The sequence below is a fragment of the Anguilla rostrata genome, chromosome 2, assembly GCF_018555375.3.
Source record: "Anguilla rostrata isolate EN2019 chromosome 2, ASM1855537v3, whole genome shotgun sequence".
Lineage (NCBI taxonomy): Eukaryota > Metazoa > Chordata > Actinopteri > Anguilliformes > Anguillidae > Anguilla > Anguilla rostrata.
In genome coordinates this window covers 73,928,376-73,955,875 of record NC_057934.1, presented here as the reverse complement: position 1 = coordinate 73,955,875, position 27,500 = coordinate 73,928,376, and the positions used below count along the sequence as shown (strand labels likewise).

Genomic DNA, 27,500 nt, shown 5'->3' with positions numbered 1-27,500 from the left:
GCTGTGTGTGGTTATTCATGGTTCTGAAGGAGGTTAGCTGTGTGTGGTTATTCATGGTTCTGAAGGTGGTTAGGTGTGTGTGATTATTCATGGTTCTGAAGGTGGTTAGGTGTGTGTGGTTATTCATGGTTCTGAAGGTGGTTAGCTGTGTGTGGTTATTCATGGTTCTGAAGGTGGTTAGGTGTGTGTGGTTATTCATGGTTCTGAAGGTGGTTAGCTGTGTGTGGTTATTCATGGTTCTGAAGGAGGTTAGCTGTGTGTGGTTATTCATGGTTCTGAAGGAGGTTAGCTGTGTGTGGTTATTCATGGTTCTGAAGGTGGTTAGCTGTGTGTGGTTATTCATGGTTCTGAAGGAGGTTAGCTGTGTGTGGTTATTCATGGTTCTGAAGGAGGTTAGCTGTGTGTGGTTATTCATGGTTCTGAAGGTGGTTAGGTGTGTGTGATTATTCATGGTTCTGAAGGTGGTTAGCTGTGTGTGGTTATTCATGGTTATGCCTGCTGCAGGTGCTGATGGGAGATTACAGCACAGAGTTCCAGCGGGGGGAGATGCCCCTGGAGCACTTGGGGTACTGCCCCCAGGTCAGCCCACTGTGGCCCAAGATCACCCTGCAGGAGCACCTGGAGATCTACGCTGCCATCAAAGGGCTCCACCCACAGGATGTCCCAGACATCATAAAACGGTAATTCTACCCCCTGGCCCAGGTACAGCTCTACGGGAGGTACAGGTGAGGAGAGACATGCAGGTACAGCTCTACAGGAGATACAGGTGAGGAGAGACCTGCAGGTACAGCTCTACAGGAGACACAGGTGAGGAGAGACCTGCAGGTACAGCTCTACAGGAGATACAGGTGAAGAGAGACCTGCAGATTAAGCTCTTCAGGAGGTACAGAGAAAGGGATAGAGATATTAAGGATAGAGAGAGAGAGAGAGAGAGAGAGAGAGAGAGAGAAAAAGGGGGGGGGGAAGAGGTGAATGTGTCTCTCAGTCCCCCTGTCTGTACTGCAGGGTGCTGAATGTGTCTCTCAGTCCCCCTGTCTGTGCTGCAGGTTGCTGAATGTGTCTCTCAATCCCCCTGTCTGTGCTGCAGGGTGCTGAATGTGTCTCTGTCCCCGTCTGTGCTGCAGAGTGTTGAACGTGTCTCTCAGTCCCCCTGTCTGGGCTGCAGGATGCTGAATGTGTCTCTGACCCCCTGTCTGTGCTGCAGGGTGCTGAATGTGTCTCTCAGTCCCGCTGTCTGTGCTGCAGGGTGCTGAATGTGTCTCTCAGTCCCTCTGTCTGTGCTGCAGGGTGGTCAATGCTTTGGAGCTGAAGGATGACCTCCATAAGAAAGCAAAGGGCCTGCCTGCTGGGATCAAGAGGAAGGTCAGCCCACGCTACATAGCCTGTGTGTCTGTTCTGATCCTGTGTGTCTGTACTGAGCCTCTGTGTCTGTGCTGTTCCTGTGCTGAGCCAATGTGTCTGTGTTTCAGCTATGTTTTGCACTGAGCATGCTGGGAAATCCTCAGATAGTACTTCTGGATGAGCCGTCCACGGGGATGGACCCTAAATCCAAGCAGCGGATGTGGTGAGCAGGAAATACTCTAAATACAGGAACGCCCTGACACAGGAAATACTCTAAATACGGGAACACCCTGACACAGGAAATAATCTAAATACAGGAACACCCTGACACAGGAAATACTCTAAATACGGGAACACCCTGACGCAGGAAATACTCTAAATACGGGAATGCCCTGACACAGGAAATACTCTAAATACGGGAACACCCTGACACAGGAAATAATCTAAATACAGGAACACCCTGACACAGGAAATACTCTAAATACAGGAACACCCAGACACAGGAAATACACTAAATACGGGAATGCCCTGATACAGGAAATTGGGGAAATGAAGAAATGCTCTGGTACTAAATAGTGTACTGGGTCATGTAGTGTTCATGATCATGTTTTACCACAGGAGGGCGATACGTGCAGCTTTCAAAAACCGCCAGCGTGGGGCAGTCCTGACCACTCACTACATGGAGGAGGCCGAGGCAGTGTGTGACCGTGTGGCCATCATCGTCTCCGGCCAGCTCAGGTGCGCCATTCAGTCTGATCCCACTGCACTCTCATTCAGTCTGACCCCACTGCACTCTCATTCAGTCTGACTCTCATTCAGTCTGACCCCACTGCACTCTCATTCAGTCTAACTCTCATTCAGTATAACCCCACTGCACTCTCATTCAGTCTGACTCTCATTCAGTCTGACCCCACTGCACTCTCATTCAGTCTGACTCTCATTCAGTCTGACCCCACTGCACTCTCATTCAGTCTGACTCTCATTCAGTCTGACCCCACTGCACTCTCATTCAGTCTGACTCTCATTCAGTCTGACCCCACTGCACTCTCATTCAGTCTGACTCTCATTCAGTCTGACCCCACTGCACTCTCATTCAGTCTGACTCTCATTCAGTCTGACCCCACTGCACTCTCATTCAGTCCCTGCACTCTCATTCAGTCTGACCCCACTGCACTCTCATTCAGTCTGACCCGACCCATGCATCTCATTCATCTGACCCCACTGCACTCTCATTCAGTCTGACTCTCATTCAGTCTGACCCCACTGCACTCTCATTCAGCTCCTGACTCTCATTCAGTCTGACCCACTCATTCATCTGCATCGCACTGACCCTTCACTGCACTCTCATTCAGTCTGACCGCCACTGCACTCTCATTCAGTCTGACACTGCACTCATTCAGTCTGACCGCACTGCACTCTCATTCAGTCTAACTCTCATTCAGTCTGACGCCACTGCACTCTCATTCAGTCTGACCCCACTGCACTCTCATTCAGTCTGACCCCACTGCACTCTCATTCAGTCTGACTCTCATTCAGTCTGACCCCACTGCACTCTCATTCAGTCTGACCCCACTGCACTCTCATTCAGTCTGACCCCACTGCACTCTCATTCAGTCTGACTCTCATTCAGTCTGACCCCACTGCACTCTCATTCAGTCTGACTCTCATTCAGTCTGACCCCACTGCACTCTCATTCAGTCTGACTCTCATTCAGTCTGACCGCACTGCACTCTCATTCAGTCTAACTCTCATTCAGTCTGACGCCACTGCACTCTCATTCAGTCTGACCCCACTGCACTCTCATTCAGTCTGACCCCACTGCACTCTCATTTACGCTGACCTCTCATTCAGTCTGACGCCACTGCACTCTCCATTCATTCAGCACCCCACTGCACTCTCATTCAGTCTGACTCTCATTCAGTCTGACCCCACTGCACTCTCATTCAGTCTGACTCTCATTCAGTCTGACTCTCATTCAGTCTGACTCTCATTCAGTCTGACCCCACTGCACTCTCATTCAGTCTGACTCTCATTCAGTCTGACCCCACTGCACTCTCATTCAGTCTGACCCCACTGCACTCTCATTCAGTCTGACTCTCATTCAGTCTGACCCCACTGCACTCTCATTCAGTCTGACCCCACTGCACTCTCATTCAGTCTGACCCCACTGCACTCTCATTCAGTCTGACCCCACTGCACTCTCATTCAGTCTGACCCCACTGCACTCTCATTCACTCTGACCCCACTGCACTCTCATTCAGTCTGACCCCACTGCACTCTCATTCAGTCTGACTCTCATTCAGTCTACCCCACTGCACTCTCATTTTCAGTCTGACCCCACTGCACTCTCATTCAGTCTGAACGCTCTCATTCAGTTAACCCCACTGCACTCTCATTCAGTCTGACCCCACTGCACTCTCATTCAGTCTGACCCACTGCACTCCATTCTCTGACCCACTGCACTTCATAGTCTACTCTCATTCAGTCAGAACCCCACTGCACTCTCATTCAGTCTGACCCCACTGCACTCTCATTCACTCTGACTCTCACTGCTACTCTCATCGTCTGACTCTCATTCAGTCTGACCCCACTGCACTCTCATTCACTCTGACCCCACTGCACTCTCATTCAGTCTGACTCTCATTCAGTCTGACCCCACTGCACTCTCATTCAGTCTGACCCCACTGCACTCTCATTCAGTCTGACCCCACTGCACTCTCATTCAGTCTAACTCTCATTCAGTCTGACCACACTGCACTCTCATTCAGTCTGACCTGCACTCACTCTCATTCAGTCTGACCCTGCTGCACTCTCATTCACTCTGACCCCACTGCACTCTCATTCAGTCTGACCCCACTGCACTCTCATTCACTCTGACCCCACTGCACTCTCATTCAGTCTGACTCTCATTCAGTCTGACCCCACTGCACTGTGAAACATTACATTCATTTGGCAGACACTTTTATCCAAAGCGACGTACAAAAGTGCATTTTCATGATCGTAGACAACTGCTGAACACGGGTTCAGTAACAAACAGTATGGTGTTCAGTCTGAGAGTCAGGTGTTCAGTATGATGCTCAGGTGTTCAGTATGATGCTCAGTGTGATCTTCAGGTGTTCAGTGTGATGCTCAGCTGTTCAATGTGATCTTCAGGTGTTCAGTGTGATGGTCAGGTGTTCAATGTGATGCTCAAGTGTTCAGGGTGACTCTCTGCAGGTGTATCGGATCCATCCAGCAGCTGAAGCAGAAGTATGGACAGGGCTACAGCCTGGAGGTGAAGCTGAGGGAGGAGCAGGTGGGCGTCCAGCAGGTGGCGCTCTTACATGAAGAGCTGATGAGGATCTTCCCACACGCTGCACGGCAAGACAGGTGGGCTCTGTGTTTCCCCTGACAACCTACTAAGGGTGCTTGAAAGGGTGTTTGGGGGTGGGCCAGAGTGAGGGGCAGGTGGGTACTGAGGGGGATAGGACATTACTGTGGTGCAGAGCTCCTCCATCTGGTCTCCTGTGGAACTGCAATCCTTTGACCGCAGTAGATCATTTGCGAAGCCTTTACCTAACTGTGAAAAATGCCTGATTGGTGTCTCCTCCCACCCCTCCCTCTCTCTCTCCCTGCTCCTCCCTCTCTCCCTCCCCGCCCCTCCCTCTCTCTCTCCCTGCCCCTCCCTCCCTCTCGTCCCTCCCTGCCCCTCCCTCTCTCTCTCCCTGCCCCTCCCTCTCTCTCTGCCCCTACCGCTCTCTCCATGCCCCTCCGTCTTTCCCTCCCCGCCCCTCCCTCTCTCTCTCACTTCCACTCCCTCTCTCTCTGCCCCTCCTCTCTCTCTCACTTCTACTCCCTCTCTCTCTGCCCCTACCTTCTCTCTCCCTCCCTGCCCTCCCTCTCTCCCTCCTTGCCCCTCCCTCTCTCCCTCCCCGCCCCTCCCTCCCCCTCTTTCTCCCCCCTCTCTCTCCCTCCTGTAGCTTTGTGTCTTTGATGGTGTACAGAATTCCTATGGAGGATGTTCAGTCTCTGGCCGATTCTTTTTCCAAGCTGGAGAGTGGTGAGTGTATATCACCTTAACTTACCCTACACCTGCCATACCTCCAAATTACCCAACACCTGCCTTACCTCTAACTTGCCCTACACCTGCCTTGCCTCTAACTTACCCTACACCTGCCTTACCTCTAACTTACCCTACACCTGCCTTACCTCTAACTTACCCTACACCTGCCTTATCTCTAACTTACTCTACTCCTGCCTTACCTCTAGCTTACCCTACTTCTGCCTTACCTCTAACTTACCCTACACCTGCCTTACCTCTAACTTATTTACCCTATACCTGCCTTACCTGCAACTTACCCTACACCTGCCTTACCTCTAGCTTAATATACTCCTGCCTTACCTCTATCTTACCCTACTCCTGCCTTACCTCTAACTTACCCTACACCCGCCTTACCTCTAAATTACCACACCTTACACATGCCCCTTATATTCAACCCATTTTATTTCAACTTACCTTATATGTAATGTAAACCTTACTGTAGCTTAGCTTAAACCTTCTTCGCTGTAGTTTACTCTACCTCTACATCTGCCTGACCCCTGACTCGACCCTGCAGCTCCACCCCTGCCTGACCCCTGACTCGACCCTGCAGCTCCACCTCTGCCTGACCTCTGACCCCTGACTCGCCCCTGCAGCTCCACCTCTGCCTGACCTCTGACCCCTGACTCGACCCTGCAGCTCCACCTCTGCCTGACCCCTGACTCGACCCTGCAGCTCCACCCCTGCCTGACCTCTGACCACTGACTCGACCCTGCTGTTCACACAGCACACTACTGCTCCTTGGTCCAACAGTTTTCCCACTTTTATTTTTTTCTTTCCAGCAAAGCAATCCTTCAACTTTGAGGAGTATAATTTCTCCCAGTCTACACTGGAGCAGGTGAGTGCCCATGTTCTGAGGAGTATAATTTCTCCCAGTCTACACTGGAGCAGGTGAGTGCCCATGTTCTGAGGAGTATCATTTCTCCCAGTCTACATTGGAGCAGGTGAGTGCCCATGTTCTGCTGCTGCTCTGAAGACTGCAGCAGAGTTATAGTGTGTTGAAAACCGCATACTAGCATACTAGCATACTACATCCAGTGTTATTAAGCAATGTTACAGCATACTAAGACAGTTTGTTAGACCACACTTGGAGTATTGTGTTCAGGATCCTACTACTAGAAAGATATAGAGGCATTGGAAAAGGTTCAAAGAAGGGCAACCAAATTGATTCCTGGTATGAAAAACAAGCTATGAGGAAAGATGCTTAAGATGCTGAATCTTTTCAAGCTTAGTAAAAGGAGGGGGTGATTTGTTTGAGGCTTTTATTCAGTTGTTTACCTGCTCCCCTTGCTCCCCTCCCTGTCTGGCCCTACCCCCCAGGTGTTTCTGGAGTTTGCGAAGGAGCAGGAGAATGAGGAGGAGGACGTGGGGTTGCTTAGCACCTCCTTCCGGTGGCAGCGTCTGCATAAGGACGGGACCTCATCCAATAGCCACCCCGACAGCATCGTGCACCAGCTGTGACCCCGCCCCCAACTCTTCTTCCGCCACCAGCCCTGACCCCGCCCCCAACTCTTCTTCCGCCACCAGCCCTGACCCCGCCCCCAACTCTTCTTCCGCCACCAGCCCTGACCACACCCCGGACCTGCACTGACTGGCTAGACCAGCGTTTCCCAACCTTTTTCTTTCCGCGGCATACTTTCCAAATTTACAGAATCTCATGGCACACCACTCTCAAAAGCATAAAAAATAAACACCCTGCAGCGTCAGATGTGACGTGCCAACAGTAGGCCTAAATGCTCTTTTGGGGTTTTAATTAAGTGATATGCATTTCTTTGACATTTATCTTGGCTTTTGTGAATGGGATTTGTTCATTTAAGTATTTTTAATTCATTTGAACATTAACATTTTTTTAAAGGATTTTTCACACAGCACACCTGACCTCGCCTGACGGCACACTGGTTGGGAAACGCTGGGCTAGACCAGAACAGACTGAGCCACACACCTATTACATCACAACATCACACACATACAGACAAAGTACAAGGAGGGTAGAAGAATCACCCTGCCAATGCGTACACACACACACACCCACGCACATGCACACACACACCCACGAGCAAGCACACACACACGCACACACCCACACGCACGCACACACACACGCACACACACACACCCGCACACACACACACACCCATGCACATATATCCACGTGCAAAAACGCATGCACGCACACACACAACCACACAAAACCACCCTGCTGTAGCGCGCAGACACACAAACCATGCACATATATCCACGCACAACACACACACACAAACACACACCCGCACGCACACACACCCATGCACATATATCCACGCGCAAAAACACACACACGCACGCACGCACATGCACCCACACACATGCACACACACACACACCTATGCACATACACCCACGCGCAAAAACACACACGCACGCACGCACATGCACACACACACCCATGCACGCACACCCACGCACACACACCCTGATCACCATGCTGAACACTGGCATAACCATGACTACTGCCCTGATCACCTAGATGAATACTGGCGTAACCATGACTACTGCCCTGATCACCTAGCTGAACACTGGCGTAACCATGACTAATGCCCTGATCACCACGCTGAACCAGGACTTGAGCTGTTAACCTCAGAACCAAAGCCTTCCTCCCCTGCCCTGCCCTGCACAGAGAGAATTCTGTCAGACAGATACACACCACCTGCTCTTCCACTCAGAGCCTGGCTTTAACTCTGGAGTTTCACACTGTCAGAGTCAGGCTTTAACTCTGGAGGTTCACACTGTCAGAGTCAGGCTTTAACTCTGGAGTTTCACACTGTCAGAGTCTGACTTTAACTCTGAGTTTCACGCTGTCAGAGACTGGCTTTAACTTTGGAGTTTCACACTGTCAGAGTCGGCTTTAACTCTGGAGTTTCACACTGTCAGAGTCAGGCTTTAACTCTGGAGTTTCACACTGTCAGAGTCTGACTTTAACTCTGAGTTTCACGCTGTCAGAGACTGGCTTTAACTTTGGAGTTTCACACTGTCAGAGTCTGGCTTTAACTCTGGAGTTTCACACTGTCAGAGCCTGGCTTTAACTCTGGAGTTTCACACTGTCAGAGCCTGGCTTTAACTCTGGAGTTTCACACTGTCAGAGTCTGGCTTTAACTCTGGAGTTTCACACTGTCAGAGTCTGACTTTAACTCTGGAGTTTCACGCTGTCAGAGCCTGGCTTTAACTCTGGAGTTTCACACTGCCAGAGCCTGGCTTTAACTTCTTCTCTGGCATTGTGAGTGGTGCGTGGGCAACCATGACATCCAGCAAATGTAGCACCATTGTACACAGGCACGTGGACCAGGGAGAAATAGTCATGTTTTCGAAATTTAGGGCAAGCATAGTCATGTTATTGTCATGTGATTGGGTTCTGGGACATAACATGGTCAAAAAATGGACATGTGATTGGGGTCTTGTTTAAATGTGGTCACGTGATTTGTGTTTTTTGGAAGTATGTGCTGAACGTGCTGTGTGGGCATGTGTATGTATGTTTGTGTGCATAAGTTTGCGAATGTGTGTATGCATAAGTGTGTGCGTGTGTACATGTGTACATGCATGAGGGTGTGCACGTTTCTGAGTGCATGTGTGTGCATTTTGTCTGTATAAGTGTGTGTGTGAGTGTGCGTGCCTGCTGTAAATGTGTGTTTCAGATGGGTGTGCTGTAAAGGTGTGTTTCAGATGGGTGTGCTGTAAAGGTGTGTTTCGGATGGGTGTGCTGTAAAGGTGTGTTTCAGCTGGGTGTGCTGTATGGTTCTGTTTCAGATGGGTGTGCTGTATGGTTGTGTTTCAGATGGGTGTGCTGTATGGTTCTGTTTCAGATGGGTGTGCTGTAAAGGTGTGTTTCAGATGGGTGTGCTGTAAAGGTGTGTTTCAGATGGGTGTGCTGTATGGTTGTGTTTCAGCTGGGTGTGCTGTACAGTTGTGTTTCAGCTGGGTGTGCTGTAAAGGTGTGTTTCAGATGAGTGTGCTGTAAAGGTGTGTTTCAGATGGTTGTGCTGTAAAGGTGTGTTTCAGATGGGTGTGCTGTGTGGTTGTGTTTCAGATGGGTGTGCTGTAAAGGTGTGTTTCAGATGGGTGTGCTGTAAAGGTGTGTTTCAGATGGGTGTGCTGTACAGTTGTGTTTCAGCTGGGTGTGCTGTAAAGGTGTGTTTCAGATGGGTGTGCTGTAAAGGTGTGTTTCAGATGAGTGTGCTGTAAAGGTGTGTTTCAGATGGTTGTGCTGTAAAGGTGTGTTTCAGATGGGTGTGCTGTAAAGGTGTGTTTCAGATGGGTGTGCTGTATGATTCTGTTTCAGCTGGGTGTGCTGTACAGTTGTGTTTCAGATGGGTGTGCTGTATGGTTGTGTTTCAGATGGGTGTGCTGTACAGTTGTGTTTCAGCTGGGTGTGCTGTAAAGGTGTGTTTCAGATGAGTGTGCTGTAAAGGTGTGTTTCAGATGGTTGTGCTGTAAAGGTGTGTTTCAGATGGGTGTGCTGTGTGGTTGTGTTTCAGATGGGTGTGCTGTAAAGGTGTGTTTCAGATGAGTGTGCTGTAAAGGTGTGTTTCAGATGGGTGTGCTGTATGGTTCTGTTTCAGATGGGTGTGCTGTAAAGGTGTGTTTCAGATGGTTGTGCTGTAAAGGTGTGTTTCAGATGGGTGTGCTGTAAAGGTGTGTTTCAGATGGGTGTGCTGTAAAGGTGTGTTTCAGATGGTTGTGCTGTAAAGGTGTGTTTCAGATGGTTGTGCTGTAAAGGTGTGTTTCAGATGGGTGTGCTGTATGGTTCTGTTTCAGATGGGTGTGCTGTAAAGGTGTGTTTCAGATGGTTGTGCTGTAAAGGTGTGTTTCAGATGGGTGTGCTGTATGGTTGTGTTTCAGATGGGTGTGCTGTACAGTTGTGTTTCAGATGGGTGTGCTGTATGATTCTGTTTCAGCTGGGTGTGCTGTACAGTTGTGTTTCAGATGGGTGTGCTGTAAAGGTGTGTTTCAGATGGGTGTGCTGTATGATTCTGTTTCAGCTGGGTGTGCTGTACAGTTGTGTTTCAGATGGGTGTGCTGTATGGTTGTGTTTCAGATGGGTGTGCTGTACAGTTGTGTTTCAGATGGGTGTGCTGTATGGTTGTGTTTCAGATGGGTGTGCTGTACAGTTGTGTTTCAGATGGGTGTGCTGTAAAGGTGTGTTTCAGATGGGTGTGCTGTACAGTTGTGTTTCAGATGGGTGTGCTGTATGGTTGTGTTTCAGATGGGTGTGCTGTATGGTTGTGTTTCAGATGGGTGTGCTGTAAAGGTGTGTTTCAGATGGTTGTGCTGTAAAGGTGTGTTTCAGATGGGTGTGCTGTAAAGGTGTGTTTCAGATGGTTGTGCTGTAAAGGTGTGTTTCAGATGGGTGTGCTGTACAGTTGTGTTTCAGATGGGTGTGCTGTACAGTTGTGTTTCAGATGGTTGTGCTGTAAAGGTGTGTTTCAGATGGTTGTGCTGTAAAAGTGTGTTTCAGATGGGTGTGCTGTACAGTTGTGTTTCAGATGGGTGTGCTGTATGGTTGTGTTTCAGATGGGTGTGCTGTATGGTTCTGGTTCAGCTGGGTGTGCTGTAAAGGTGTGTTTCAGATGGTTGTGCTGTAAAGGTGTGTTTCAGATGGGTGTGCTGTACAGTTGTGTTTCAGATGGGTGTGCTGTATGGTTCTGTTTCAGATGGGTGTGCTGTAAAGGTGTGTTTCAGATGGGTGTGCTGTAAAGGTGTGTTTCAGATGGGTGTGCTGTAAAGGTGTGTTTCAGATGGGTGTGCTGTGTGGTTGTGTTTCAGATGGGTGTGCTGTAAAGGTGTGTTTCAGATGGGTGTGCTGTAAAGGTGTGTTTCAGATGGGTGTGCTGTGTGGTTGTGTTTCAGATGGGTGTGCTGTAAAGGTGTGTTTCAGATGGGTGTGCTGTATGGTTCTGTTTCAGATGGGTGTGCTGTAAAGGTGTGTTTCAGATGGGTGTGCTGTATGGTTCTGTTTCAGATGGGTGTGCTGTAAAGGTGTGTTTCAGATGGGTGTGCTGTATGGTTCTGTTTCAGCTGGGTGTGCTGTAAAGGTGTGTTTCAGATGGGTGTGCTGTAAAGGTGTGTTTCAGATGGGTGTGCTGTAAAGGTGTGTTTCAGATGGGTGTGCTGTAAAGGTGTGTTTCAGATGGGTGTGCTGTATGGTTGTGTTTCAGATGGGTGTGCTGTACAGTTGTGTTTCAGATGGGTGTGCTGTATGGTTGTGTTTCAGATGGGTGTGCTGTGTGGTTGTGTTTCAGATGGGTGTGCTGTGTGGTTGTGTTTCAGCTGGGTGTGCTGTAAAGGTGTGTTTCAGATGGGTGTGCTGTAAAGGTGTGTTTCAGATGGGTGTGCTGTAAAGGTGTTGTAGGATATGTAGTGTTTAGATTTTGGCCTTAGAGAGGGAAACAGTGAATAAGAATGTGGCCTGGCCTCCCCATCACAAGCATAAAAGCAAATGTGATTGGGGCAATTTTAAATTCTACTGATACCCTAATCTAGGCTGACAATCTATGGGTCTCACCTCCTCAGAAGAGACAAACCATATGACACAGGATACCATATCGGGGGTCGGAGACCCAGCATGCCTAACATTTCCCATTACTTAAGTTTGAATGCAATCTTTAGGTAGGCCAGTCCTTTTTATGAGTTAGTCTGACCCCCCTTCCCTTATCCCCAAAACCTTAACTTGGCATCACCCAATCAGGGCAAACGTCCCCAAGCCATGCTGGGTAAGGTATTTAAGATGGCCACAGGAAAAAGGTTGTGTTGCGTTTGGTTTCAAGAAGAAGAGTTTTTCTCTTTTTATTTTGGTGGTGGTTCCTTGGTTGCGTGTGTATTTAGCTGGTTTCCTTTCATCCTGTGGCGCTTATACTGGAAGTGGGCGATACTCAGGCAAGGCCTGGCTTATCCGTCTCTCTCTCTTTTCTGGTATTTCTAGATGAATTGTTTAGTGTTTTGTATTATGTCTTCTGTTGTGTAATTTATAAGTAGTGTGCCTGCATTCAATAAAGAATGTATTATTTCAATTCATTAATTTAATTTATTGCTTCATGTTGAATTCAATTATTTAAACCTTGAAACCTTATATACAGCTTGTTTTGACTTGGTTGGTTGATTCCACCAGTGCGCTGTAGACTGACCTAACAACAGATTGTCAATTCACTGATAATTATAATTTTCAATAATAATTACTAAATTAAATCACTTAAAATATATTTTACATGTTGGGTAAGTGAGACGTTTTAACGGCTGATGCACTTGTGTACAGTGCCGGACATCAAAGGAGGGTGTTAACGGTTAAAACTGCTGGATTCGGAAAATTAAACATATTTAAATCAATCCTCACCTTGTTGACAGTGCGTTTCAGATGGGTGTGTTGTGAAGGTGTGTTTCCCATGCATGTGTTTTTTTATGTAATGGCCATGTGACCCACAGGAGTCACAGTAGTTTTTACCCAGCAGTTGAGACCTCAGAGGTGAGACCTGCTCTTCTGCTGAAAGGTTTGGTGGGAGAGGGGGGCTTTCCATCCTCTTTCTATTTTTAACAAATTGTATTTAGTTTTTTTTTTAAGTGCAGTATCTGTGTGTGTGCGTGTGCGTGTGTTCACAGAACTCTATAAGCAGTGTGCCATAGTGTCCATTGCTTTGACCCCTCTGTGACCCCTGTGCAGTTAGCTGGTGTGCCAGAGCAGGAACACAGAACAGCCCTGCTTCTACGAAACTGCCCCGCGAAACTACCCCGCGAACTGCCCCACAGACTGCCCCGTGAACTGCCCCACAAACTGCCCCACAAAACTACCCCGCGGAACTGCCCCACGAACTGCCCCGCAGACTGCCCCTCGGAACTGCCCCACGAACTGCCCTGCAAACTGCCCCGCAAACTATCCCGCGACCTGCCCCACAAACTACCGTGCGGACTGCCCCGTAAAACTGCCCCGCGAACTGCCCTACGAACTGCCCCGCAGACTGCCCTGCAAACTGCCTCGCAAAACTACCCCGCAAACTGCCCTGCAAACTGCCCTGCTGTTTATCACATATGTGGGCTTTGCGGTGGGAGAGTTCCGATGAACTCTCTGATGATGTAACATTGTACAGTATGTTGTAATTTAAATCAGTTGGGCGACGCCTAAAAAGTGTCCTGATGGTGATGATGTGGGACGGAGTGTGGCACAGTGGGTAAGGAACTGCGCTTGTAACCGAAAGGTCGTAGGTTCGAATCCCGGGTAAGGACACTGCCGTTGTACCCTTGAGCAAGGTACTTAACCTGCATTGCTTCAGTATATATCCAGCTGTATAAATGGATACAATGTAAAGTGCTATGTAAAAAAAAAAAAAAAAAAAGTTGTGTAAGTCGCTCTGGATAAGAGCGTCTGCTAAATGCCTGTAATGTAATGTAATGTAATGATGTGGTTTTTTTTGTTTGTTTTGTTTTGTTTGTTGTTGTATGATGCATCAGCACTGTTGATGAGCACGAACGCTTTCCGATCTTGTACCCACTGCTGTGCTGGGTACATTATAATATTTAATAATCTTCTAAAGATGTGTTCACTCCAGATGTCTGACCGAGAATCTCCTAGTAGGAGTTCTTGATACTTTTAATAAAGACTTAAATATGAATATTAATGAGCAACCCTGCTGAGTTACTGACAGATACAAACCCCACCACATTCAGTCCTACTCCAAACCCCACCCCATTCAGTCCTACTCCAAACCCCACCCCATTCAGTCCTATTCCAAACCCCACCCCATTTATCCAACCCCCCCCATTCACCTCCAAACCCCACCCCATTCAGTCCTACTCCAAACCCCACCCCATTCAGTCCTACTCCAGACCCCACCCCATTCAGCCTCTCAACCACCTCATCTACCAAACCCCACCCCATTCAGTCCTACTCCAAACCCCACCCCATTCAGTCCTATTCCAAACCCCACCCCATTCAGCCCTACTCCAAACCCCACCCCATTCAGTCCTACTCCAAACCCCACCCCATTCAGTCTTACTCCAGACCCCGCCCCATTCAGTCCTACTCCAAAGCCCACCCCATTTAATCTTACTCCAAACCCCACCCCATTAGTCCTTACTCCAAACCCCACCCCATTCAGTCCTACTCCAAACCCCACCCCATTCAGTCTACTCCAGACCCACCATTCAGTCCTACTCCAAACCCACCCATTCAGTCTACTCCAAAGCCCACCCATTAATCTACTCCAAACCCCACCCCATTTAATCTTACTCCAACCTCCCATTCAGACTACTCAACCCCCCATTTAATCTACTCCAAACCCTCACCACATTCAGACCTTTTTCTCCAAACCCCACCCCCATTAGATCTACTCCAAACCCCACCCATTTATCACTCTCAGTCCTACTCCAAACCCCACCCCCATTTAGTCTTACTCCAAACCTGCACACTGATAATAATTCATTGGTGGATTCAATTAATTTTTTACTTTGAAATTGGCATACAAAATTGTGCATGTAGTGCATTAGTATTTGGACAGTGACACAATTTTGTTTTGGCTTGCACCTTTATATTTCAGTTCCAGTGGAAGATACAGAAGTACTAAATATCTGGAACACTGAAATACAATTTTAAGAATATTAGTTTTTGTGTTTATAGTGGATTTGGTGAGGGGATCTCGAATGTGAGACCACTAACCTGACCAGCACACACAGCTTAGGGATCTGTTCCATGCTCCAGGGTTGTGAAGTTCATTTTCATGTATTTACATACACAGCATTTCCATAAGTATGTGAACATCCCTCTAGTGGTTTCAGCTATTTCAGCCACACCCATTACTAATAGGTGCATAAAATCAAGCATACAGCCATGCAATCTCCTTACACAAACACTGGCAGTAGGATGGGTCGTACTGAAGGGCTCAGTGACTTTCAACATGGCTTTGTCATACAATGCCACCTTTCCAATATGTCAGTTCATCAAATTTCTGCACTGCTAGAGCTGGCCCAGTCAAATGCAAGTGTTCTTATTGTGAAGTGGAAATGTATAGGAGCAACAACAGCTCAGCCACGAAGTGGTAGGCCACACAAGCTCACAGGACAAGACCGCAAGTGCTGAAGCGCGTAGTACGTGAAAATTATCTGTCCTTGGTTGCAGCACTCACTACCAAGTTCAAGACTGCCTCTGGAAGTAACATCAGCATAAGAACTGTTTGCCAGGACATCCATGAACTGGGTTTCCAAGGCCGTATACAAGCCTAAGATCACCATGCACAATGCCAAGCGCTGGATGGAGTGGTGTAAAGCACACCGCCATTGGACTCTGGAGCAGTGTAAATGTGTTCTCTGGAGTGATGAATCACACTTCACTATCTGGCAGTCTGATGGATGAATCTGGGTTTTTCAGAATGTACAGTGCGAACTGTACTGGCCCAAATAGTGCCAACTGTAAAGTTTGGAGGAGGAGGAATAATGGTATGGGGCTATTCTTCATGGTTTGGGCTAGGCCCCTAGGTTCCAGTGAAAGGAAATCTTAATGCTACAGCATACAATGACATTCTAGAGAATTGTGTGCTTCCAACTTTGTGGCAACAGTTTGGGGAAGGCTCTTGTCTGTTTTAGCACGACAATGCCCCTGTGCACAAATCGAAGTCCATAAAGAATTGATTTTCCGAGTTTTGTGTGGAAGAACTTGACTGGCCTGCACAGAGCCCTGGCCTCTACCCCATCAAACACATTTGGGATGAATTGGAGTGCTGACTGTGAGCCAGGCCTTACATCCAAAATCAGTGTCCAACGTCCCTAATGCTCCTGTGGCTGAATGGATGCGAATCCCCCGCAGCCATGTGATCCGAGTGTGAGCACAAGTGGGTAGACTGCTGTAACCGAAGGTGAGTTCGATTCGGGTAAGGACACTCTTGTACCTGAGCAGGTACTTAACCTGCATTGCTTCAGTATATATCCAGCTGTACAAATGGATACAATGTAAAGTGCTATGTAAAAAGTTGTGTAAGTCGCTCTGGATAAGAGCGTCTGCTAAATGCCTGTAATGTAATGTAATGTTCCAAAATCCAGTGGAAAGCCTTCCCAGAAGAGTGGAGGCCGTTACAGCTGCTGGACCAACTACATATTAATGGCCTTGGTTTTGGAATGAGATGTTCAGCAAGTACATATGGGTGTGATGATCTGGCATCTACATACTTTTGAAAATGTGGTGTATTGCTTAAGACACACAGACACATTTATCAAGAGTGACTCAGCAATTTCTGTTTTCACACTAAGTACAGTAATGCAGCTGGATATTAGTGCAGTTTAACCTACAGTAATGCAGCTGGGTATTAGTGCAGTTTAACCTACAGTAATGCAGCTGGGTATTAGTGCAGTTTAACCTACAGTAATGCAGCTGGGTATTAGTGCAGTTTAACCTACAGTAATGCAGCTGGGTATTAGTGCAGTTTAACCTACAGTAATGCAGCTGGGTATTAGTGCAGTTTAACCTACAGTAATGCAGCTGGGTATTAGTGCAGTTTAACCTACAGTAATGCAGCTGGGTATTAGTGCAGTTTAACCTACAGTAATGCAGCTGGGTATTAGTGCAGTTTAACCTACAGTAATGCAGCTGGTATTAGTGCAGTTTAACCTACAGTAATGCAGCTGGGTATTAGTGCAGTTTAACCTACAGTAATGCAGCTGGGTATTAGTGCAGTTTAACCTACAGTAATGCAGCTGGGTATTAGTGCAGTTTAACCTACAGTAATGCAGCTGGGTATTAGTGCAGTTTAACCTACAGTAATGCAGCTGGATAATAGTGCAGTTTAACCTACAGTAATGCAGCTGGGTATTAGTGCAGTTTAACCTACAGTAATGCAGCTGGGTATTAGTGCAGTTTAACCTACAGTAATGCAGCTGGGTATTAGTGCAGTTTAACCTACAGTAATGCAGCTGGGTATTAGTGCAGTTTAACCTACAGTAATGCAGCTGGGTATTAGTGCAGTTTAACCTACAGTAATGCAGCTGGGTATTAGTGCAGTTTAACCTACAGTAATGCAGCTGGGTATTAGTGCAGTTTAACTTACAGTAATGCAGCTGGATATAGTGCAGTTTAACTTACAGTAATGCAGCTGGATAATAGTGCAGTTTAACCTACAGTAATGCAGCTGGGTATTAGTGCAGTTTAACCTACAGTAATGCAGCTGGGTATTAGTGCAGTTTAACCTACAGTAATGCAGCTGGGTATTAGTGCAGTTTAACCTACAGTAATGCAGCTGGATATTAGTGCAGTTTTCTTATACAGGCATTTCGTTTTTGAAGAAAGAACGTTGAATAAATAATATGGTTTGTATGATAATTAGTTGTGTTGGGGAAAATATTTCATTGCACTAAAATGTTAAGGTGCCCCAGGACAAAATGTGAAAAGGTACACGGGTGTATTAAAGCAGGTTGGTGCTTCCTGAAAGCCCTGTAGCACACAGCCATGGTTATGCTGTCATATGAAGCAAATATTTTTAATTGTTGGACTACTACTCAGAACTGTTGATTGCAATATGATGTTCCCTGCCTTGCTGACTTTTTATGTTTCATTTATTCAGTTAATTAAATAAAGCCAATGCATGAAATTAGTAAGACAGTAGCGTTGACTGTCGCTGTTTTTTCTGGTGTAAACGGTATGTTTGAGCACAAGGGGGCACTACGTGCCTTGCTGTGGAAGGCAATTAGAGGGAAATAGTGTCGTGGTACTACGCTTATGCGGAATGCATGGAGCCATGGCTGACTGCGTGCGTTTCAGATGGTTATTTATGCGTACACCATTTGCAGTGTCCACGGCCTAGGACCCAATGGAGCTCAGACAGGATCATACAAAACCAGTGGATTCGCGAGGAATGTTTCAGTCGGTGCCAGCTACCCTGCGCGCGTTGGAACCTCTTCTGCATTGTAACTGTAACGTGCCCAAAAAAAAAGCCAGCGCTCATAGCAGCTGCCTCAGCACCGCCCGCATCAGCACCTAATTAGAACCAGTTATTTGTCTGGGTTCACCGACAGTGAACAAAAACGACGGCATCCAAAAAATGTCGTTTGTTTCTGCTGCTGATATTTGTGCATTGTGGATTGTTGTAGATGTGATGTAGCTAATGTTGGAATCCGTTAAAATTTCCCGGGCGAGAGGCGGAGAGGACACGACTGAGGTTTATGAATAACTGACGGTTTAACCTTGTAAAACGAAAACTGCGTAGGCAGGGGAACGCTGTTTCCCGAGAGCTCTTTATAAAAGTGAGCTATGTTGAGTAATTCTAATGATAACCCGGGGTGTTAAAGAAAGAGACCGCCCACCGTTTCCCGCACCCCACTCCACTCCTCCTTGGTGTGCCTGTTCTTCAGAGCGCACCTCCGCACTCGCGCTGGCCATGGGAATGCGGCGCGCTCCACCCACGAGCCGCGTCCTCTGCGACTCCCGGCACGAGAGGCGAGATTCGAGCCATAGTGCCCTGAAAACTCACTTCGCTCTGAGACAACCGGAAAAGATTATAATAAAATATATAAACTAGTTCTTAAAGTTTAACATTTCCTCTACCGCTGAATTGCACATTATTACTTTAAAAATGTGCGTTTATCATCGACAAATTCGTTAAACTACGTGGTGTCCTTTTACGAAACGACAAGGAGAATTATTTATCATGCTTGTCTTGTCTTTACAAGCATTGTATACCTTTCAGATCGTATTATAGTCATTGATTACGCGGGCAAAGACATTCTCCCTTCCCCCATTTTACCTTATTTGGTCGCATATTGCATGACAGCCATGTTTAAGTAACGTAATTCCGTCACTGACCTGAATATTACTGACCTGGAAATGCGGTACCCAACACGGCAATCGTTAACGATATCGATAGTTAAAAATTGTCTGTTCGCAAAGACTACACGTTCTCATTTGGACAAGCAGAAGCAAATACCAGCAGTTTGCTTATCGCAATGTTTCATTGCGGTGCTTAGTGATTACACAGTGTGCTACAGGGCAGGCTTCATAGAAAGACCGTCGTGGATAATTATTTCGTTTAAAAAAAAAAAAATTCTTCGTTGGAAACTCAGCCACAACTGTTCTAGGGACCAAAATAACCTTAAAACCTCCCCCCGCGCTCCACGAAGAAGCAAGTCGCTCCCGTTGCAACGCGACGCGGTGGGCAGCAGGCGGTGACGTCGCCGTTGCGTTGATGTTCTGTCCGGATCAGTGCGTGTAACATTTACAGTGCCCAGCACAGTGTTAGCTCCCCACATTTGATGATAGTGGAATAGATCCCAGAAGAAAACAAGGTTTAAAATTTTTTTGCGTTTTACTGCAATTAAAAAGTTCAAGTATCTTCTGTAATTCCTGCTTTAAATTTGATTAAAATGCCAGTTTATACTGATACATGAGATTGTTTTCCTGCTAGACTAGTCACTGCATCAGATTACCGGTCACCGCATAAACAAGCTTTTATGGAGTGATGTCCCCATATAGGTTTTGTATTATGTACTCCGTTGTGTCTCTGATACTGAGTGTACTCCGTTGTGGTTGTCTCTGACACAGAGTGTACTCTGTTGTGGTTGTCTCTGATACTGGGTGTACTCCATTGTGGTTGTCTCTGATACTGGGTGTACTCCGTTGTGGTTGTCTCTGATACTGGGTGTACTCCGTTGTGGTTGTCTCTGATACTGGGTGTACTCCGTTGTTGTCTCTGATACTGGGTGTACTCCGTTGTGGTTGTCTCTGATACTGGGTGTACTCCGTTGTTGTTGTCTCTGATACTGAGTGTATTCCGTTGTGGTTGTCTCTGATACTGAGTGCATTCCGTTGTTGTCTCTGATACTGAGTGCATTCCGTTGTTGTTGTCTCTGATACTGGGTGTACTCTGTTGTGGTTGTCTCTGATACTGGGTGTATTCCGTTGTTGTTGTCTCTGATACTGAGTGTATTCCATTGTTGTTGTCTCTGATACTGAGTGTATTCCGTTGTTGTTGTCTCTGATACAGAGTGTATTCCGTTGTTGTTATCTCTGATACTGAGTGTGCTTCGTTGTGGTTGTCTTTGATACTGAGTGTATTCCGTTGTTGTTGTCTCTGATACTGGGTGTACTCCGTTGTTGTTGTCTTTGATACTGAGTGCATTCCGTTGTTGTTGTCTCTGATACTGGATGTACTCCGTTGTGGTTGTCTCTGATACTGAGTGTGCTTTGTTGTGGTTGTCTTTGATACTGAGTGCATTCCGTTGTGACTGTCTCTGATACTGTCTCTGATACTGGGTGTACTCCGTTGTGACTGTCTCTGATACTGGGTGTACTCCGTTGTGACTGTCTCTGATACTGGGTGTACTCCGTTGTGACTGTCTCTGATACTGGATGTACTCCGTTGTGACTGTCTCTGATACTGGGTGTACTCCGTTGTGACTGTCTCTGATACTGGATGTACTCCGTTGTGACTGTCTCTGATACTGGGTGTACTCCGTTGTGACTGTCTCTGATACTGTCTCTGATACTGGATGTACTCCGTTGTGACTGTCTCTGATACTGTCTCTGATACTGGATGTACTCCATTGTGACTGTCTCTGATACTGGATGTACTCCGTTGTGACTGTCTCTGATACTGTCTCTGATACTGGATGTACTCCATTGTGACTGTCTCTGATACTGGATGTACTCCGTTGTGACTGTCTCTGATACTGGGTGTACTTACTCGTTGAGTTGACTGTCTCTGATACTGGATGTACTCCGTTGTGACTGTCTCTGATACTGGGTGTACTCCGTTGTGACTGTCTCTGATACTGTCTCTGATACTGGATGTACTCCATTGTGACTGTCTCTGATACTGGATGTACTCCGTTGTGACTGTCTCTGATACTGTCTCTGATACTGGATGTACTCCATTGTGACTGTCTCTGATACTGGATGTACTCCGTTGTGACTGTCTCTGATACTGGGTGTACTTCGTTGTGACTGTCTCTGATACTGGATGTACTCCGTTGTGACTGTCTCTGATACTGGGTGTACTCCGTTGTGACTGTCTCTGATACTGTCTCTGATACTGGATGTACTCCGTTGTGAATGTCTCTGATACTGTCTCTGATACTGGATGTACTCCATTGTGACTGTCTCTGATACTGGATGTACTCCGTTGTGACTGTCTCTGATACTGTCTCTGATACTGGATGTACTCCATTGTGACTGTCTCTGATACTGGATGTACTCCGTTGTGACTGTCTCTGATACTGGATGTACTCCGTTGTGACTGTCTCTGATACTGGGTGTACTTCGTTGTGACTGTCTCTGATACTGAGTGTGCTTCGTTGTGGTTGTCTTTGATACTGAGTGCATTCCATTGTGGTTGTCTCTGATACTGGATGTACTCCATTGTGACTGTCTCTGATACTGGGTGTACTCCGTTGTGACTGTCTCTGTCCTGTTTAGTCTTGGTGCCTGTATTTGTACACTCTGCAGAGCTATGCGAGGTCACAGCGGATGCTCACAGTTTTAAATCTCAATGAAGCATTTGGCCCCAGTAAGATACCAGTTCATATAATATGTATAATAAGAGCATGTGAGACAGCACACCAGCACAGATAAGGGGCCTTTCTGACAGAGCCACATGAATGAGCTTTATATCACATTGCAGAGAGCCTGGCATGTTGTGTGTGTGCTGGCTGAAATTCCTTGCCTTGTCAGAGAGAGAAAGAGCGAGAGAAACAGGGAGGGGGCTGCAGACATCGTGACCATCGGAGAAGGAGGTGGAGGATTCCCCTCCTACACACCGCGCAAGAGCACAGAGTTTCTGCATTCTGCAAGCCTCCCACCCACCTCCACCTTCTCAACGTGAACACCGCCCACCTCCACCTTCTCAACGTGAACACCATATTCTCATTCTCACCTCTCTGCTTCTCTCATGCATATGTATGTGTGTATGTACTCTGTGTGTGTAGATATAGTATGTATATATTCAAATATAGTATGTATTCATTCAAATACACACACACACACATATATATATATATATATATATATATATATATATATAATGAATATACTGTATATGTTGATCTGTAAGTATTTGGACAGTGACACAGTCTTAGTGTTTTGGCTCTGTACTCCAGCATATTGGATTTGAAATGAAACAATGAATGTGAGGTGCACTGTTAGCTCTACATCCATATTTGGTGATCCATGTGGGAATTACAGCCTTTTTTACACATGGTGCCCCCCATTTTCATTGGAGAGATGACTGCTCAGCTATTTCTTGGCCAATTGTGTGCCGTTTCATAATTATTTGTGCACAAGAAAGCTAACAAAGAGTTTAGAGTTTTTTTAGGTGTAGCATTTGCATTTGGAGTCTGTTGCTGTTGTATCTAAACATATACTGAGCTCCATAATGTTTGGGACAAAGACATACTTTTTCTTGATTTGGTCTGTAGTCCACAATTTTAGATTTGTAATCAACCAATTAACATGTGGTTAAAGTGCAGATTCTCGGTTTTTATTAAAGGATATTTTTTCATACCTTTGGGTGTCATCATGTGGAAATTACAATCCTCTTTACATAGCCCCCCCCACTCAAACCCCATCTTCCTGGAACCCTCCCACGCCTTGTGACATGAGCCCGGCTGTGCGGGCACAGTGTGGATTCCATACCAGACTGTGGGGTACATCTGTGTTCTAGAACAGCACCCCAAAACCCTGAGCCTCCCAGCAGCCCATCAAAACCACATGGACACTACCCTACAGTACCCTAAATATCCACCTTACCCTACCCTAAGAGTCCACCCTATCGGGTCCACTCTACCCTACCCTAAGGGTCCACCCTACTCTACCCTAAGTGTCCACCCAACCCTAAAGGTCCACCTTACCCTACCCTAAGAGTCCACCCTACCCTAAAGGTCCACCTTACCCTACCCTAAAAGTCCACCCTACCCTACCCTAAGAGTCCATCCTACTCTAAGGGTCCACCCTACCTTACCCTACACTAAGAGTCCACCCTGCCCTAAAGGTCCACCCTACCCTACCCTAAAGGTCTACCCTACTCTAACCTAAAGGTCCACGCTACCCTACCCTACCTTATGGATCCACCCTACCCTAAAGGTCCATCCTACCCTACCATAAGGGTTCACCCTATCCTACCCTAAGGGTCCACCCTACCCTGCCCCAAGAGTTCACCCTGCCCTATCCCAAGAGTCCACCCTGCCCTACCCTAAGAGTCCACCCTACCCTACCCTAAGGGTCCACCCTACTCTACCCTAAGTGTCCACCCAACCCTAAAGGTCCATCCTACCCTACCATAAGGGTTCACCCTACCCTACCCAAAGAGTCTACCTGACCCTACCCTGAGAGTCCACCCTACCCTACCCTAAAGGTCCATCCTACCCTACCCTAAGGGTCCACCCTACCCTGCCCCAAGAGTCCACCCTGCCCTACCCCAAGAGTCCACCCTGCCCTACTCTAAGAGTCCACCCTACCCTACCCTAAGGGTCCACCCTACCCTGCCCCAAGAGTCCACCCTGCCCTACCCTAAGAGTCCACTCTACCCTACCCTAAGAGTCCACCCTACCCTACCCTAAAGGTCCATCCTACCCTACCCTAAGGGTCCACCCTACCCTGTCCCAAGAGTCCACCCTGCCCTACCCTAAGAGTCCACCCTACCCTACCCTAAGGGTCCACCCTGCCCTACCCATTACATTACATTACATTACATTATAGGCATTTGGCAGACGCTCTTATCCAGAGCGACGTACAACAAAGTGTATAACCATAACCAGGAACAAGTATGACGAAACCCCTAGAGAGAAGTACCGGTCCAAGTACAGGGAACAACCGCATAGTTCAACTTGGACCCTGATGGTTAAACTGATTAACACTAACAACGAGAACGACAACAACGCAATCTATGGAAAAATAAAGATAAATAAAAATACAAGTAGTCGTTAAGATAGTTGATGCGCCTAAGTCACCTATGAAACAGCTGCCTAGTTACAACCCTAAGTTTAGTCATTTACAGGGGGGAAGGGAGGGATGGGGAGAGGTGCAGCCTGAAGAGGTGGGTCTTCAGTCGACGTTTGAAATGGGTCACAGTCTCAGCTGTTCTGACCTCCACAGGGAGGTCATTCCACCACCGTGGGGCAAGAACAGACAGGAGACGTGTTCTGGAAGTGCAGGTGCGAAGAGGGGGAGGTGCTAGGCGTCCTGAGGTAGCAGAACGGAGGGATCTGGCTGGCATGTAGGGTTTGAATATCTTGTGAAGGTATGCTGGGGCTGATCCCTTGACTGCCTGGTATGCTAGGACCAATGTTTTGAATTTGATGCGAGCTATAACAGGCAGCCAGTGGAGGGTAGTGAGCAGGGGAGTTACGTGGGAGTGTCTGGGGAGGTTGAAGACCAGACGAGCCGCAGCATTCTGAATGAGCTGCAGGGGTCTGGTGGCAGATGCCGGTAGTCCAGCCAGAAGAGCGTTACTACCCCAAGAGTCCAACCTACCCTACCCTAAGAGTCCACCCCACCTTACCCTAAGAGTCCACCCTACCCTACCCTAAATTTTCATTGACTGGTTATTAATTACCTTCATAAGAGTCATAAATTGCCAGCAGCACATAGAGGGTTTCACCAGTCCTTAGTCACTCTGTCACCTATATAAGTCTTGTCCTCTGACACCATTTGTCTATTCAGTGTGTAAATGTGTTGTTTTCTGCAACCCACCATCCTTGTTGAATCTGTAACGGTACAGATGCTCACAGTTTGACTGCAAAAGTGCAATGTACTGTTCTCTGTTCTATGAGTGTACGTGTGTGTATGTGTGTGTGTTGTTATAAACAGTTTCCCACTGGCCCGTTATGTATTATAAAATTCATATGTGAGAAATGTCTGTAACATAAAATGATGTGTGCAGCAGTTTTTCGCTAGAAAGAAACTAAATAATTGGTGCTGGCGTGGAACCCTGTCCTGAGAGTGGGGCTGACCTGCGACCTCGCCTGGCTGGACTGACTTCGCCCTTCCGGTGGACAGCTCACGCTGGTTAGGGTTTGCTACCGAGGGTAGCCTCAGGTCCTTTGGAGGCTATGTGGTGTGGTTACGGGCATGAAGATAAATCAACAGAAACAAAAAGAACCGGCCGTTTTCCTCTTCAGCCCACACCGTCTTCCACCCCGCCATGTGCATTTTCCTGAGCTTTTATAGATATCACATGGGTGTAACCCCACCCCAAGGACCACCTGGTTCACACCACTTGATGCCAGCAACAAATTATAAAAAAGAAATGGAAAGTATGTAAGTATGTATTATAGGTACGATTATATGTGTGTGTGCGAAAGTCTCATGTACTTGTAACAGTGTGTGTATGTGTTTGTTTGTATGATTAATTCACAAAATATTCGATATGATCAAGTATTGCCAACTCTCATCAATTAGGCCATTTAGTAATGCTCATTTTTATTTGCATTGCAAAATTGTGCATAACTGATATTATTTGTGGAAGCATGGAGGCCTCCTCTTCACTCGTGCTCAGAGAATATGCATGGTAAAGATCTGCAAGATCTTTTTCATTAAGTGTACTTAGTGATTAAAACAGATTTTCTAAATTGAATTGATCTCCCTAAGACAATGTGAATAAGTTGTGTGCTTACCTGTGTAGGTGTATAGTTTTGATGAGCTGTCTCCGGTGTGGATGTGTAGTTTTGATGAGCTGTCTCTGGTGTGGATGAGTAGTTTTGATGAGCTGTCTCCTGTGTAGATGTGTAGTTTTGACGAGCTGTCTCTGGTGTGGATGTGTAGTTTTGATGAGCTGTCTCCTGTGTGGATGTGTAGTTTTGATGAGCTGTCTCCTGTGTGGATGTGTAGTTTTGATGAGCTGTCTCCTGTGTGGATGTGTAGTTTTGATGAGCTGTCTCTAGTGTAGATGTGGTGTTCTGGTCAGCAGTTACTTGTGTAGGTATGTAGTTCAGGTATCTTGTGCTCATATTGCTGCGTGTATGAGCCTTCAGCTCTGTTTCCTGTACAGCTGGAATGCCTGTAACGGTTTTACATGGATGAGCAGAAACACATATGGAGGCTGAATAGATGGTAGTCTGCTGATGTAAATGAAAGAGGATGAGCCCAGTGGAAACTGCTCGCGGGGCAGCGAGAAGCCCGATGGCGGGGCGGACAGAGAGGTTTTTTCAAGGTATTACAGCAAGAAGGCAGAACGGTGGGCGGGCGAACGGGAAAGAGGCGGAGTCTGTTTAAATTGCACGCGCTGCCAATGTGACGGGGCTCCCTGATTCCCCTGCACTGGCTGCGCTGCGAGCTAGTGTGGGTGCAGAGCGCGAGCATAAAAGCTTCGATTTCACCGTCACTCATCCGCACACGCGAATTGCTCTTTTCTGTTCGTCTGTGTACTCGGATAACTTTCACCCATACGGAGATTCTCTTCTATGGTTCTGATCGGAGATTCCAGGATGTCTCGTACCGACGAGGTGCACCGTATTACAGAGAATGTCTACAAAGTAAGTCATTAAAATTTTTGTAATGAGTAATTCAGTTTCTCCTGGACATAGTTTGTTTTGTTTTTTTCCCTCTAATGTAGATGATGCTTTCCATTGTAATGTTGATTGTTTTCTGGACAACAGCTCGCAAGACTACATTTCGTATTTCTTGAATGTGTCCAACGACACTCTTTGCATTTGACAGTTTCAACACCGAATAATAATATAAATATAACAAATACTGTCAAAGTAATATCGCTCACTGAGTTCTTATATATAATAATTTTATTGAAAGCCAAACTGTCCTTCCTTAGTCCAACAGGTAACATTTCATTTAATTGTGATACAGCGTTCAAGATCATTTCCCACGATATAGACGATCGGTTTGGGGGAATCCGCAGCCGAATGTTTATCAGTTTAGGCGCACAGAGTCGGTCTAACTCTGAGGTGTATTCTATGTATGACAAAATACTGCGCTGCTGGTCCGCAGCGGCATACAGCTTATGCCCACTGGACCACCGTGTTCACGCTGCGCTTACAGAAGACGAAGGTTATCTAAATGTTACGGTTAACGCTGTAGCCCGCAATCAGACCAGTGCCCGTTATTTATATTTAAATACGCTGGTGAGAGACGCGGAATCTA

The 27,500-nt window shown here is 47.0% G+C and overlaps 2 protein-coding genes and 1 long non-coding RNA gene across 8 annotated transcripts in view; all 3 read left to right on the top strand.

The window, feature by feature from the left end:
- The window catches only part of abca5 (ATP-binding cassette, sub-family A (ABC1), member 5), a 50,136-nt gene extending 42,601 nt beyond the window's left edge, over nt 1–7,535 (top strand). For 5 of the 6 annotated variants that reach the window (XM_064324404.1, XM_064324402.1, XM_064324401.1 and 2 more), the window contains 8 exons: nt 505–680; nt 1,287–1,362; nt 1,470–1,564; nt 1,960–2,079; nt 4,558–4,710; nt 5,301–5,380; nt 6,202–6,310; nt 6,740–7,535. In XM_064324404.1, the coding sequence (XP_064180474.1) occupies nt 505–680; nt 1,287–1,362; nt 1,470–1,564; nt 1,960–2,079; nt 4,558–4,710; nt 5,301–5,380; nt 6,202–6,310; nt 6,740–7,010 (1,080 nt within the window). In that variant the 3' untranslated portion in view covers nt 7,011–7,535. The remainder of the gene's footprint in view (nt 1–504; nt 681–1,286; nt 1,363–1,469; nt 1,565–1,959; nt 2,080–4,557; nt 4,711–5,300; nt 5,381–6,201; nt 6,311–6,739) is intronic. The other variant, XM_064324405.1, reaches the window with a different exon arrangement.
- A 135-nt stretch (nt 7,536–7,670) lies between these two features.
- The window catches only part of LOC135249128 (uncharacterized), a 138,236-nt gene continuing 118,406 nt past the window's right edge, over nt 7,671–27,500 (top strand). The window contains exons 1-2 of the long non-coding RNA XR_010328595.1: nt 7,671–8,227; nt 8,296–13,838. This is a non-coding gene — a long non-coding RNA (uncharacterized LOC135249128). The remainder of the gene's footprint in view (nt 8,228–8,295; nt 13,839–27,500) is intronic.
- The window catches only part of baiap2b (BAR/IMD domain containing adaptor protein 2b), a 46,321-nt gene continuing 45,027 nt past the window's right edge, over nt 26,207–27,500 (top strand). Inside the window, exon 1 of the mRNA XM_064325163.1 lies at nt 26,207–26,878. Within this exon, the coding sequence (XP_064181233.1) occupies nt 26,807–26,878 (72 nt within the window). The 5' untranslated portion in view covers nt 26,207–26,806. The remainder of the gene's footprint in view (nt 26,879–27,500) is intronic.